The sequence below is a fragment of the Teleopsis dalmanni genome, chromosome X (assembly GCF_002237135.1).
Source record: "Teleopsis dalmanni isolate 2A chromosome X, ASM223713v2, whole genome shotgun sequence".
In the NCBI taxonomy this organism is placed as follows: domain Eukaryota; kingdom Metazoa; phylum Arthropoda; class Insecta; order Diptera; family Diopsidae; genus Teleopsis; species Teleopsis dalmanni.
The window spans coordinates 38,334,023-38,346,864 of record NC_051848.1 but is presented as its reverse complement, the minus strand read 5'-3'; the positions used below and the strand labels follow the sequence as shown (position 1 = coordinate 38,346,864).

General features: G+C 31.6%; 1 protein-coding gene and 1 long non-coding RNA gene across 2 annotated transcripts; one reads left to right on the top strand and one right to left on the bottom strand.

Moving 5' to 3' along the window:
* Positions 1 to 1,097: 1,097 nt before the first annotated feature.
* LOC119687378 (MPN domain-containing protein CG4751) lies at positions 1,098 to 7,036 on the bottom strand. The gene is made up of 6 exons (XM_038101668.1): positions 6,626 to 7,036; positions 6,188 to 6,545; positions 5,127 to 5,214; positions 4,886 to 5,055; positions 4,558 to 4,806; positions 1,098 to 4,484 (listed from the first exon to the last, which is right to left on the bottom strand). Exons 1-6 carry the CDS (start codon positions 6,869 to 6,871, stop codon positions 1,435 to 1,437), a joined length of 4,161 nt encoding a protein of 1,386 aa, XP_037957596.1. The 5' UTR covers positions 6,872 to 7,036; the 3' UTR covers positions 1,098 to 1,434.
* A 2,352-nt stretch (positions 7,037 to 9,388) lies between these two features.
* LOC119687379 lies at positions 9,389 to 11,646 on the top strand. Its single transcript, XR_005253159.1, has 4 exons — positions 9,389 to 9,889; positions 9,956 to 10,065; positions 10,141 to 11,079; positions 11,140 to 11,646. It is a non-coding gene; the product is annotated as an uncharacterized LOC119687379 (long non-coding RNA).
* Positions 11,647 to 12,842: the final 1,196 nt, after the last annotated feature.

Sequence of the window (12,842 nt, the reverse complement as noted above, 5' to 3'; positions counted from 1 at the left end):
GTAAAGTAACAACTGAGAGCGTTACAAATTTTCATGGAACAGCTTTGTGTAAAATCTGGTGAGAAGACCAGTGCCGCGCAAATAAACAATACAAAAATTTAAATTCAAACCAAAACAGCTGATTCACACATCAACACAAAATTTTATTTGAAATGAAATGTACCAGTAAAGTCTTTGTAGCATTTTTTAACTCACGACAGGGATGTTACGCACTCTCAGATGCTCTCATTTACTCGAAACTTTGCTGGTGGAACGCACCTCTGTATACAGAGTATTAGTCAAAGTTACTACGAGAAAGAATCATTGTGGCATCAAACTAAACAAAATCGTATAGTCTAATCTAGTCATCCGTTGAATACTGAACCGCAACAAGCCGGCGATACCAATTTTAATTCATTTTTTTTAGAACACTGTACTCATAGTTTGAAGCGAAGATTATAAATACAATCTATGGTAATATACAATATAAAAGAAGAAAATTACTGTCAATACTAATTTCAGGATCTCCGATGTTTTCCTTTATTGTCACACTAAATTAAAAGATTATACACACCTAATCTCTAACATAAGAGTAGAAAAATTGTAATGAAATAGGAATATGTCGTATATTAGCTGTAGGGGGAACTTATTTAACAGTATATCTCAATATCGGAATATATACCAAAGATTCATGTGATCATTCAACTTCTTTTCGGTAAGAATTAAATATAATTTACACAAACCATTGCTTAATATTTTTTTAATTTAGCGTGGTTAATTCCACGTCCTGGAACTCACCAATGCTATTAAAGACTCACCGCTCATTAGTTAATTAAACAAATTGTGCCAAGGGTACTCGAACGGAAGCAGTTACAACGACAATGTTTCGAAAAACATCACCAATATGGTCACCTATTATTTTTATTGCAAAATGGATTTAAACCGATTAATATCGATTAATTTTGATTGTATAGTGATGTGAGCAACATGTTAATTTGTAACTTAATTTGGAAACTTAAACTGTATTTAAATCACATGACAAAAAACTGAAAAAAATTTATAACAATTAATTAAAATTTAAAGTTTTTTTTAAATGATTTAAAATTTTGTGAGGCGACTGTAACTGTGGAAACTTATTTGTTATTATTATAAACAACAACAATAATGTAATATAAAAAATTTCACTGATGTTTAGGAAGATGCAATTCTCTATTACATATCAGCAAAATTAGAGACATTCATATTATTGCATGTCACACAGTACACAGTACATCATCTATGCACTACTGCCTTTGTGGTGAAATATGTGCGAAGAATATTTCAATATTCAATTCTAAGCCTAACAAACTGTTATACCCAGGAACATGTACAACATCTTGTTTATATATATTAACAATACTATAGCTAATACTCATTTGTAAATTTACAGAGCAACATTAAATGTCATATTGGAACTTACTCACTTGACAAGTTCAACACATCATCATTGGTTTTCGGCATTTTCGCTGGAGGTGGTGCTGCTAAATCAGCGATGGACGAATATTCCATTCGTTTTTTTGTAGCTCCACCCAATGATGGTGGCACGAGCTCACCATATAAACGACTTAAGTCAACTGGTGGAGTATTAGTTGGACGTCTATGTGAAGAGCTGCTACTGCCGTCGGACGGTGCAGGTGATGGCGTATTGGATGGTACACTTGAAATAGCTAAATCAACTGCACTAAAATTATATTTCGAAGCAGCATTACTTGAATTGGCTGCACTGCTCTTTGTAGGTGTGAGACGTTCTAGAGCTGGTGAAGCTGATGATTCTCTTGTACGTCCCAAATTTGAACCAGACGTTGTTGTTGATTTTGGTGGTTTCATCATCATCGCTGATATTGATTCTTGCTGTATTTTTAATAAAGCTGAGGGAGACATAAATAAATTGTTGGCCGCTAGTGTTGATTTCGACAATGGATCGGGTATGCCGAACTTTCCATGTTGTTGCTGAAACAGTGCTGCATAGTCTTGCATTTTTTCCTGTGTTAGTGCGTTATAGTAAGCAGCTGGATCGGTTAGTGGTGAAGGTGCACCCGTTGAATTGGATGCTGAACCACCAGATTTAGTTGATGTCGATGTATTTGAAGCTGTGGCAGATGGTGTAGCAAAAAGTGCATTCAGATCGGCAGCTGCTTTGTTTTGATGATAGAGTAAAGCATTTAAGTCTGCGTGTTGCTTTTCAGATTGCAATAATTGATTAAGCATATCCGTTTGTTGTTGTTGCACTTGTGCTTGTACATCTTTTTGCTTTTGTTTTGAACTTGAATTAGATGAACTACTAGTAGGGACTGCACCAACTCCACCTACACCAGCTGCCAATAATGCTGTCAGTTCATGATGCGCACTAGAAGCATTCTTGCCTGGTGTCATTGCTGCTGCAAATTGATTAGTTGGATCGAACAATTTAGAATAGGTTTGTAATAGTGCAGTGTAATCTGGATGTTGTTGTTGTTGTTGTTGTTGTTGTTGTTGTTGCTGTTGCTGCTGTTGCTGTTGTTGCTGCTGTTGTTGTTGTTGCTGCTGCTGTTGTTGTTGTTGCTGTTGCTTTTTTGAACTGCTAGGTGAAGCTGGTAACGGTACATTAGCTGCTGCAGCAGCTGCAGCGGCAGCAGCCGCACCCATTTGCTGCTGTAAAAATGCGTTAAGATCATTATTTTTCGCCTGCGCAATATACGAATCATAGCCGAGCAATTTCGATGCTTGTATTAAATTGTTATAATCAGCTGTAAGAGCTGCAGCTGATGCAGCAGCAGCTGCAGCTGAGGATTTCGATTTATTATTAGAACTAGATGAGCTCGGTGCACTATTACCTGGTAAACCTAAGCCAGCACCAGTAAGATATGAGAAATCTGCACCAAAACCTAATGTTCCTAAAGTTGTTGCACCAAGCGCTTCTGCTTGTTGCAATAAAAGTGCAGCATATTCTGGAGACCGCATAAGTTCACTCATTTTTAGTGGATCATTTTTAAGATCATCTAATTCTTTCATCAATTTTGTTTTGTAGGAATTTGAAGAGCTGCTAGATGATGATGAAGATGAAGATGACGATTTAGAGGAACGTTCGGACTTTTTACTTGATGATGAAGTAGGTTGTACTTGTGGTAACGTATCTTGTACACGAGGCATATTAAAGCTATTTGAATATGCTGCTACTGCTGCAGCTACATTTGGATCTGTAAGTTCATTATTACTAGGTTGAGAATTAGTTGATTGTGCTTGCTTCTGATTGCCTCCAACTTTAGCAGCAGCTGCAGCTAACTGGTTAAGTGAAGAGTTACCAAAATCTTTACGTTGTTGTTGTTGAAATAATGCTGCAATATCTGTTGGTAGAAAATTCGATGATATTTGTCCAGTTAGCTGTGCTAAACTCGCAGCCATTAAATCGTTTGTCGAGGGTAGACAGGTCGAAGAAGGTGGCACTAATGACACAGGCGGTTCATATTTATTCGGGGTAATACTAGGACTATTACGTGCTATGTCACTAATACTAAACTTGCCTGGACTAGGTGCTGGTGAGTTGCGGGTACGCGAAGTATGTGAGGACGCATCTGATTTAGCTGGAGATGGTGACGCACGTACTGGAACTTCAAACTTAGCAGGACTAGCCGAATTTGAAGGTATAGTTATAGGACTATCACGTGGTGACGCTGCCGATATTGCAGCTGCAGCTACTGGATTTGATAAATGATTGGATTGTACTGTACCTGTATTATGTGGTAATGTAGGTGGTAAAGGTGGTAAAAGCCCAGTAGTAGGAGCTTGTGGCACAACTACTGGAGGAACGATGGCCGGTAATGTAGGAGCATTAGGTGGACCTGTTGGATTAGGTGTTGCTAACGGTGACAGCATGCGCACCGGATTCATATTTAAACCAGATGGTAGACATAATTGCTCCTGTAAGGACAAAACTTTTAGTTCGCTAGCTTTTTGTTCAGCTTGAGTTTCTTCGGCTGTTTTACGTGTGACCTCCTCAGTCACCTGTGATATTTTTTGCAACTGTATATCTTTCAACTCACTAGTTTTTGTAGTATCATTGGAAATAGGTTGCAAAATTTCAGGTTTAACATCATCTTTATTATCCATTATTTTTATTGTTTTAGGAGGTATAAAATCGTCCTCCTGATCGCAGCCTAAAACTGCACAGATCCAATTCCAGAGTGCCTTATCACTTTGTTTAAGTGGAAACTTTGGATATAACGTATTTTTTAATTTTTCTATAAATGTTATATCTTCCTTAAAAATTGTGCTGAATTTAACAACTTCATTGCGAAACTGAGAGTAATAATCAACACACGTCTGTATTTCTGTTCGCACTGCCTCTGGTATTTCTTTATCAGCTAGAACGGAATATTGCATTAACATTGGACGTCCATATTCCATTGATTGTTTATTCTCATTGGGTGGTACAATCCAAATTGATTTAACAACTGATTCAAGAGTTGGATTTTCATCATAATAAGGAGCTGAAATTTATTTGATATAATATATTTCTTTTATGTATTTTCAAAAAGTCTATTTATATTTATAGATTCTTACATATGATCAAAGCTACACATGGTGAGTATGTTATATCTGTTGGACCACGCATGCGTATTTGATAGTCAAGTTGTGCATCGCAATCACGTAAGGTTGGTTCAGCTTGAAATTTGGGATGAGAATGATACCAACCGACAAGTATTAACTGATCACGCGTTAAAGCTTTTTGTATGTCACGCTCAACAGCAAATGATTTTTTGCGATCAAACCGCGTGTTTCGACATGGATAGGCCCTACTTATTGACAATGCTACAGAACATGAAATAAAACAACAAAAAAAAATTTCTTTTGACTACTGCGTGCCTAAGCAAGCAAATTAAAAACTTACTATGTGTGTTAATATCCCAAGTCCCACCAAGATAGCCGCAAACTTCGTGCATTGTTAAGTGACTATGAAAGTCGGCCAATAACAAAGCCGAAGAACTCATTGTCAATAAGAATGGTTGAAGTTTATTAACTGTGGTAAAAGGTATAGCTTCAATCAGCATATTAGCGTCACTAAAATGGTTGGCGTTTATTAATATATAATAACGAAATTAATTTTAAATTTGTGTATAATACAAACTTACTGCGTGGTGTTGCGATTTGTCATGGTGTTGTGTTGGAATACTGTGCGTTTCACGACAGGCAATGTCGATTCTGACTTCTTATCAATATCTGTAAGTTCGGAAATAAATGGAGCACATATATTTATGATTCTTAAAACTCTTATTTTTTGTTTAAATACTATGTAATATTTTCTAAACTTCACACAAAATTCAATAATTCCGCTATAATAAAACATACGCACAATTTCAGACGCGCGCAACTTATGAAGCCATAACGGAACTTCAATGCCATTTTATATATCAGCATTACCAACTTTAATATACCACACTTCCCCTTTTTCCATTTTTTTCGCCATTCCTTTGGTAGTCAAATACTTACTTGCCAGATTTACCAATAAGGAGCAAATCAGAATGACATATTACATGGATTATGACATTATATGCATAGTGATGCCAATTCGTTTCTTATCCCCCTTCGGACTGGCGAAGAGGAAGTAGCCTCAATCCGTTCTAATACGCTCTACTAAAATTTAATTCGAAGTAATTATTACAATTGCAAGTCACATAATGTTAAGCAGCTAACTTTATATTAAAATTATTAATATATAGATATTAATTATATATAATTTAAAGTTCTTATTGTGATCACAAAAGCAAGAAAGAATAGCTTAAAAAATAAAATTTAAAAGCAAAAAAGAATTGTAAGCTAACATATTAAATTCGTAGAAAATTCTTGAATTATTTTGTCACTTTAACGTTTTAAATATTAGTATTATTAATAATTCTTAAAATTTAGTTAAATAAACAATTCAATTCTTGAAAATAAAAAATTAGACGTTTATACTATTAATTAAAGTGATTGCTGCTATATAAGAAATGTATGAAAGCTGCACTGCTTCAATCTATTTAAAAAAAATGTCATTAAATTCAAAAGTCTTATCCACAATGTTGTTGTAGCACGCTGGAACCTACTTGTGCAGTTGTGTGTTCATTTAGCTTACTATATTTATATCAACAAATCAAGTTAATTATAAGGAAATTACGAAACTGTATTATATACATTATTAATACTATCAACTTACCATTTTCACAGTCATCTGGTGTTGAATCTTTTTGTAGAGCACATTTGCGTAACCAAGAATTTTTGTATGCATCCAATTTCTTTCCCTTATATTTAACAGAAGCCCAACCGCATCCACTTTTCTTCTCTGGGTTAATTATGCGTTTGCAATGCATTGCCCAAGCGCTTGGAGTTAAAAATATTGTTTCCGTTTCTTGCGATTTGATTTTGCCATCAGGCAGTAAATCTCCTACGAATTTCTGCCCAAGATATTCGATTGTCATAAGTGATTTTCCAGGTTGCAACACATTTGCACTCATTAACATTTGTAGTGTTACAGTGCGTCCAGTTCCATTAAAACCTTCGTAATTTTCTTTTGTCTGTCGTTCGTATTTTATAACAAAAAAACAATTTCTTCACATCAAACTTGTTACAAATATATAATACAACAACTACCAACCTCATCATCTTCATCACTTTCCGCATCTCTTTCGCCATCCTCTAGATTGCTTATAACAGCTGGCGCACTGGCAGAAATTGGTGGTCTATCATTAGACACAGCGCCAGTATTGTTAGTGTTCGCACGTTCTCCTGAAAATATTGTGTCGGCGCCTGATATTGCCGCTATTGTTGCTGGGGCTGGCATTTCTGCTCTGTTTTGCCCTAAAGGCTTTTTTATATGTTTATCATTCTCAAGTTTTTGCATTGCACTTATGTTATTAATTGTATTTGATTGTTTTAAAATTTTATTTCAATTTTTTGTTAAGAAACTATACCCGACTTAAATTGTGTATATGCTTCCGAAACTTTGTTATTTTCTTTTGTACCTTTTTCTGCATTTAAGGCACTGCCAGAAAAAACTTTGAGCTACAAACCTACTTCACCATAATTTTTGCAATAATTTTTGGTGATGCCATAGGTAAAAAAATAGTAATGGAAAAATAAGTGGTGAAATATTTTTAAATAGGTATACCTACTATCCAAATTCAAACGTCCTCAGTAATATAACAAAACAAAAGATGATGCTAAATATTCTGGAGTGCCGTACAAAATTTAAATTTAATCGTAATTTGATATATTACGAAAAAAAATAAATAAGCGCATATTGAAAGAAATAAAAAATTTAGCAAAAATTATATTTTACCTTCATTTTAAATATTCAAATTCCATTTTGTCGTGCTATTTTTTACTCCTATATACAACATATCAAACAAAACCAGCATAAAAACAACAATTTACATATGTAATAATTTTTAAAAAAAATTTTTTAGCTTAATCCCATTTCTAAATATTAGTATTAAAGACATATCCTGATGTGAAGCCCAAATGCCGAAAATCTATTCTGGTCGAGTAATAATGACAGAAAATAAAAAAAAATTGAATGAAGCAAAATTTGAAGTTTGAGTGAGTTAATTACGTATAAGTTAATTTGTGATTAAGTATTTTAGTATTTTTATTAAGTATCACTATTGCAATCTGTTCAGTGTTATATTTTGGCAATTAGCAAAACTTGCATACGTGCACATAATGCAAGGAAACAACATTTTGTATAAAAATAAATAATTAATTTAAATTAAAAATTAAAATGAATACAGAATTAAAAGGAATGGTAAAAATGTTGGAAATATCAAAATAAAATACTAAAATTTTTTCTTTTTTTCCAATTTCTAAATTTATAAAATGTTCGAATTTTTGTTTACATATGATTTTTAACATATGATTGCAATATTCGTTGGAATTTCCAATGAAGGTTTACAATAGTTCGCTTATTGCGTTGGTAACACTTACTTTTTATATGATTTTTGACATATGATTGCAATATTCGTTGGAGTTTCCAATGAAGATTCACATTAGCTCCTATTGTAAAACGGAATTACCGGTAATGTTTTCCAAATAGAAGGTATCGAGATGTGAAAACTTGTATTATTATATAACTCGGTTAAAAATTGTTTTTATGTTTTTAGTGTAATTAAAATCAATACTTTTAACATGTTAACAGGACTAGTTAAAAAAGATTTAATTTGAAGATTAATAGCTAAAAATTTATAAACCGATGGAATTATCATATCCACAAAGAAAGATAAATGTAGAGTTCAGTTTAACATACCTGGTGGAATTACTTATAACAATTTCACACGATAAATTATATTAAATAGAATTTGCGGTACATGTGGAGGTTCCGTATTAAAATCATTGAAACTCATTGAAATTGTGGTAGTTTTAAGTGTTCAACAAATTTTCCACTAGTTTTACCTAAAGAATTTATAGTCAACATAAAATTGTATCAAGCTTAATTTATTTAATTAAATATTTACACATGAAAAACGAAAAGAAATGTCATATACTATTCGCCACTTAAGAGACTGACTATTTTATATATAAAAACATTTAAAATTAAAAAGTTATCAATGTATATTAACATTAGTGTTTCCTTTTAAAATTTTTGGTTTTTTAACTAAATTTTTAGTTTGCACAAATATTATTTATGATACAGACACCCTGTTTTTTAGTAAAACGAACCAGCTACCATGTACGACAGACACGCACAAATCAAAAGTCGAATTATCAAAATAAGTTTAATATTATATTACACTAATAAATTAAAAATTTTATTTTATATTTTAATCACCATTTTTATATTTCAATGAATTCACTAATAAACACTAATAAATCACATCACAACAAATACATTCCACTTCTTCCAGTTTTGATTCATCAATTTTTTGAAGAATATTAGTAATAAAATTTTCATTTCATTTTTATGTTTAATATAAGTACATTGAAAAAATATAGCATATATATATATTTTAAATATATTAAAATAAATATATATGTACACACAAATACTTAATTTTTGCTAGTTATGGAACTAATTGTTACGTCAAATTAATGTACAAACAATTGTGAATGAATTCACTGTAAAAGTTTTATTTAACACATCATATTTAATAAAGCATATGCATGTTTATTTATTTTAAATTTACTCTTAAACTAAATATTTTAATTTTTGCCATTTGTTTTATTTAAAAGAATTTTTGCAAATACTGTTGCCACCAATTTTAAATCAAACATTTTGATTATATATTGGTTTCATTCTAACACATTGATAACAAAGCTTCATGTTAATTCAATAGAATTTGAATATTTTTTTTAAACAAAGCAACACGATATTTTAGAAAATTTTGATATATAAAAAGAATTATATTCTTGAAGAAATAAAAAATAGTTTATTATTATATTTCGGCCACCTTTCCTAATTTATATCTAAATTATTGCTACTTCCATACACCTTAAACTGCTGTAAAAAATCCAAACCGCGATAGTTTATACCACTAAAAAGCAAAATGTTTCCGTTATTCATTGTAGTGGCATATTTCTTTTTCTCACTGATGGCAATGATCGTATTGTTTTTAATAAAACTCGAAGATGGACTATTTCTTTTTATTGCATATGCTTACTGCCTATTGCAAGGAATGGTGGATGACTTAAGGTCTATTAAAACTAAAGATAAAGATGAACAAGTGCTGGCAGAACAAATTGCACTGGCGTTTTCTGAATTCAAATTTTTGTTATTCCCGTACATTGCGATTTATATTAAGAACTGCATGGAGAAGGACAAGGAGCGAGGCTGTGCGTATGCTCAACTCTTTGGAATTATCGTATTGGCTTATGACGTGTTATCTTATTTTAATGTACTCAATATACAAAACATATTGCAATAACTGTAAATACCTACATTCATTGTTCATATGATTTAATATCTAAATAATTAATTTTTAATTTTTTTAAGGCTAGTGCAAATATTTCAACTTGCGCTTTATACGTAGTACTTTACGTATTTATACATTCTTCTTTGGCGGTGAAATGGTTTACACTTAATGTCTAGTGCAAAGTAAAAATGTAAGTATTATATCTGAATATTTGAAAAAGTACAATTGCATTTTTACTAATAGTTTGCAAATTCTACAATTAAAGCGTTAAGAATAATTGGTGACAAGCCTAATTAGATGTTTTACCATTTGCTTAAAACGTACAACCAGCATGAAGAAAATCATTGCACGACGAAAAAAATTTCTACATATTTGCGCACTACTTCTAAAATTCCCAACGAGAAGTTAAAATTACTGCTGATAAGATGTCTGGGTGAAAGTATGGTACAACAATGTGAGCCGCATAATAAAAACATTAACATTGTGTTGACGAAAACACCCTAAGTACCAAGAATATGTTGTAGTGGAAATATGGTACTATCATGTGGTTCAAAATAAGAACATTAATGTTGTGTTGACGAAAACACCCGAAGTACCAAGTATATGATGTGGTGAAAATATGATACACTCATGTGAGCCAAAATTAGAATATTAACATTATGTTGATGAAAAAACCCGAAGTAGTAAGAATGTGAGGTGGGAGAAATATGGTGCCATCATGTGAGCCAAAATAAGAACATTAACATTGTGTTAACCGGTAAACCTTGAGGATTAAGAATATAGCATAATAAAAGCTTGATACCATTCAGCCTTATCTATGAGCAAGTCTATGATAATTTATTAAACAGTTGCAAAACATTACTTCATTTATTGTAAGCTGAAACCGATGTTAAAATTCTGTAAAATACCTTTAATAAGTCTGTTATACAATCAAACAGCAATGTAACCAAAATTATGGTGTTTTTTCAGTTTTGATGTTTTTTTTTGAAAACCAAAATAGCAAAACGTAAATCTTTTTTACATTAAATTAAATTAAGAACATCAACAATAGGTAAAGCGATTTGCAATACACAGGAAGGATTTACGATATTATGACTATGGTAATATATACATAAACATAACATATCGGAAAATGCGTGTACAATAGTAATTGTTCAAATAAGAATCTATGAAACATTGATAAACATTTTTAAATAGTTAAACAGTAAGTAGATAAATCAAATTTGAATATTTATATATATAAATGTACTCCTTCATATTACAGCACCCAACTTGTGAAGAAGATAATTAAAAGGAAACATGCTGTATGCTGTATTTCACGTCTGCTCGTGATTATAGACTCATATATTTGCATATTGGGATATTTAGAATTGCTAGGATAACTTAAATATTAATAATATTGCCTATCACTGCATATAACGGTCAGATATCGGTTCATGGATATCAGGGCTATTAGTAATGAGTGGCGAGTCCTTCAAAAATTGGAGAATGAAGTTTTTCACTCGTAATAATTTAGACACATACATTAAGTGCATGATGTACAACTATACCATGCCACAGTAGTTTCCGAACTATAAAACCTATTGAAACTAATATTAATTTGGTTACTTAAGAAGCGTTGGTAAAGCGCAAATATTTACGTGAATTCGATGACAGATGTCTGGGTGTCAAATATAATCATAATAAATTACTGTACGTTTACGTATGTTTATGGTAATGTAGCGTATATAGCATATAAATGTATCAAAATTTTAAGTTATATTATATTTTTTATTTTAATAATATTCAAAAACAAAACATAATACTCAATAAAAAGAAAAAAACAACAAAACGCATAAATAATTTATGTATATGTAAGCGGTAATAATATCATTTAGACATTATAGTATTTAAAGTTATTTTAACCCAATTATGCGAAGAAAATTGTGATCAAATTAAGTTGAAGTTTTTTTTAATTTTAGCTCACTCTAAGGTTTGTTTCTTCGCAGGCACGACAAAGCAAAAAAAATACGTGTTGCATTTAACGATAAAATAACTAATTAAATATATGGATCCAGCCAATTTAATTCTTTAATTTAATATGTCTTTTAGTAGGATGAGGAAATGTTTTACGTGACGTTAAACTACATTATCAAGTTAATGATCGACAAATTTCTTTTTCTCTTATTCTCTAGTAAGTATTAGTAATCCCCAATTAGGACCAATTGTGGGCATATTAATGCCGAATTGAAAAATTTCATTACAATTACTATATTATTAAAATTTACTAAGCATTTGGGCAATCATTTACTATTTTTGTGGTAATCGTGGCTAATTCTAGGGTCCTAAGCGCGGCATAACAGTCTGATTGCATTCACCATTTTATATATAATTAAGAGTACTTCAGAAATTTAAACGTGTACGTTTTATATAAAATATAATTCATGCTTTCTAATAGGCCTTAATACAATGACCAGTTTTATATGCCAGTTGGTATGGCGGGGCTTTACCGAACACTCTTACAACATTTGTACATATCCCAATTATTTAAAATAACATCACAAAGTCAAACTAAATATTAATGTATTTTTGCTAAAAGAGTGTTTATTGGACTATGATGAGAAGCATACGTATATATACATATATATTCTTGTTTTAACAGTTTAGGCATGCAAAATAGTTTTAAGACAGGATATATGTTTGTGTATACTTGCATATTCTCATAGAGTACTACATAAACAATAAAAATTTTATTTACAAGATAATAAGACCTTAAAAACGTGGAAGGAGTTTGCCTGATGCATGAACAAAGGAAGCACCTTAGTGTTATATAACATCTTATTCCGGATGATGAAATAAAATATGACTTGAAGAAAATTCCATTAAGGGCACAAAAGATCTCCAGGCAGTGCAACGCGCCCAATATAATAATACATAGTATAATAGTATGCTATTTAAATTATTGCTTGCATCATTCTGTGTGATATT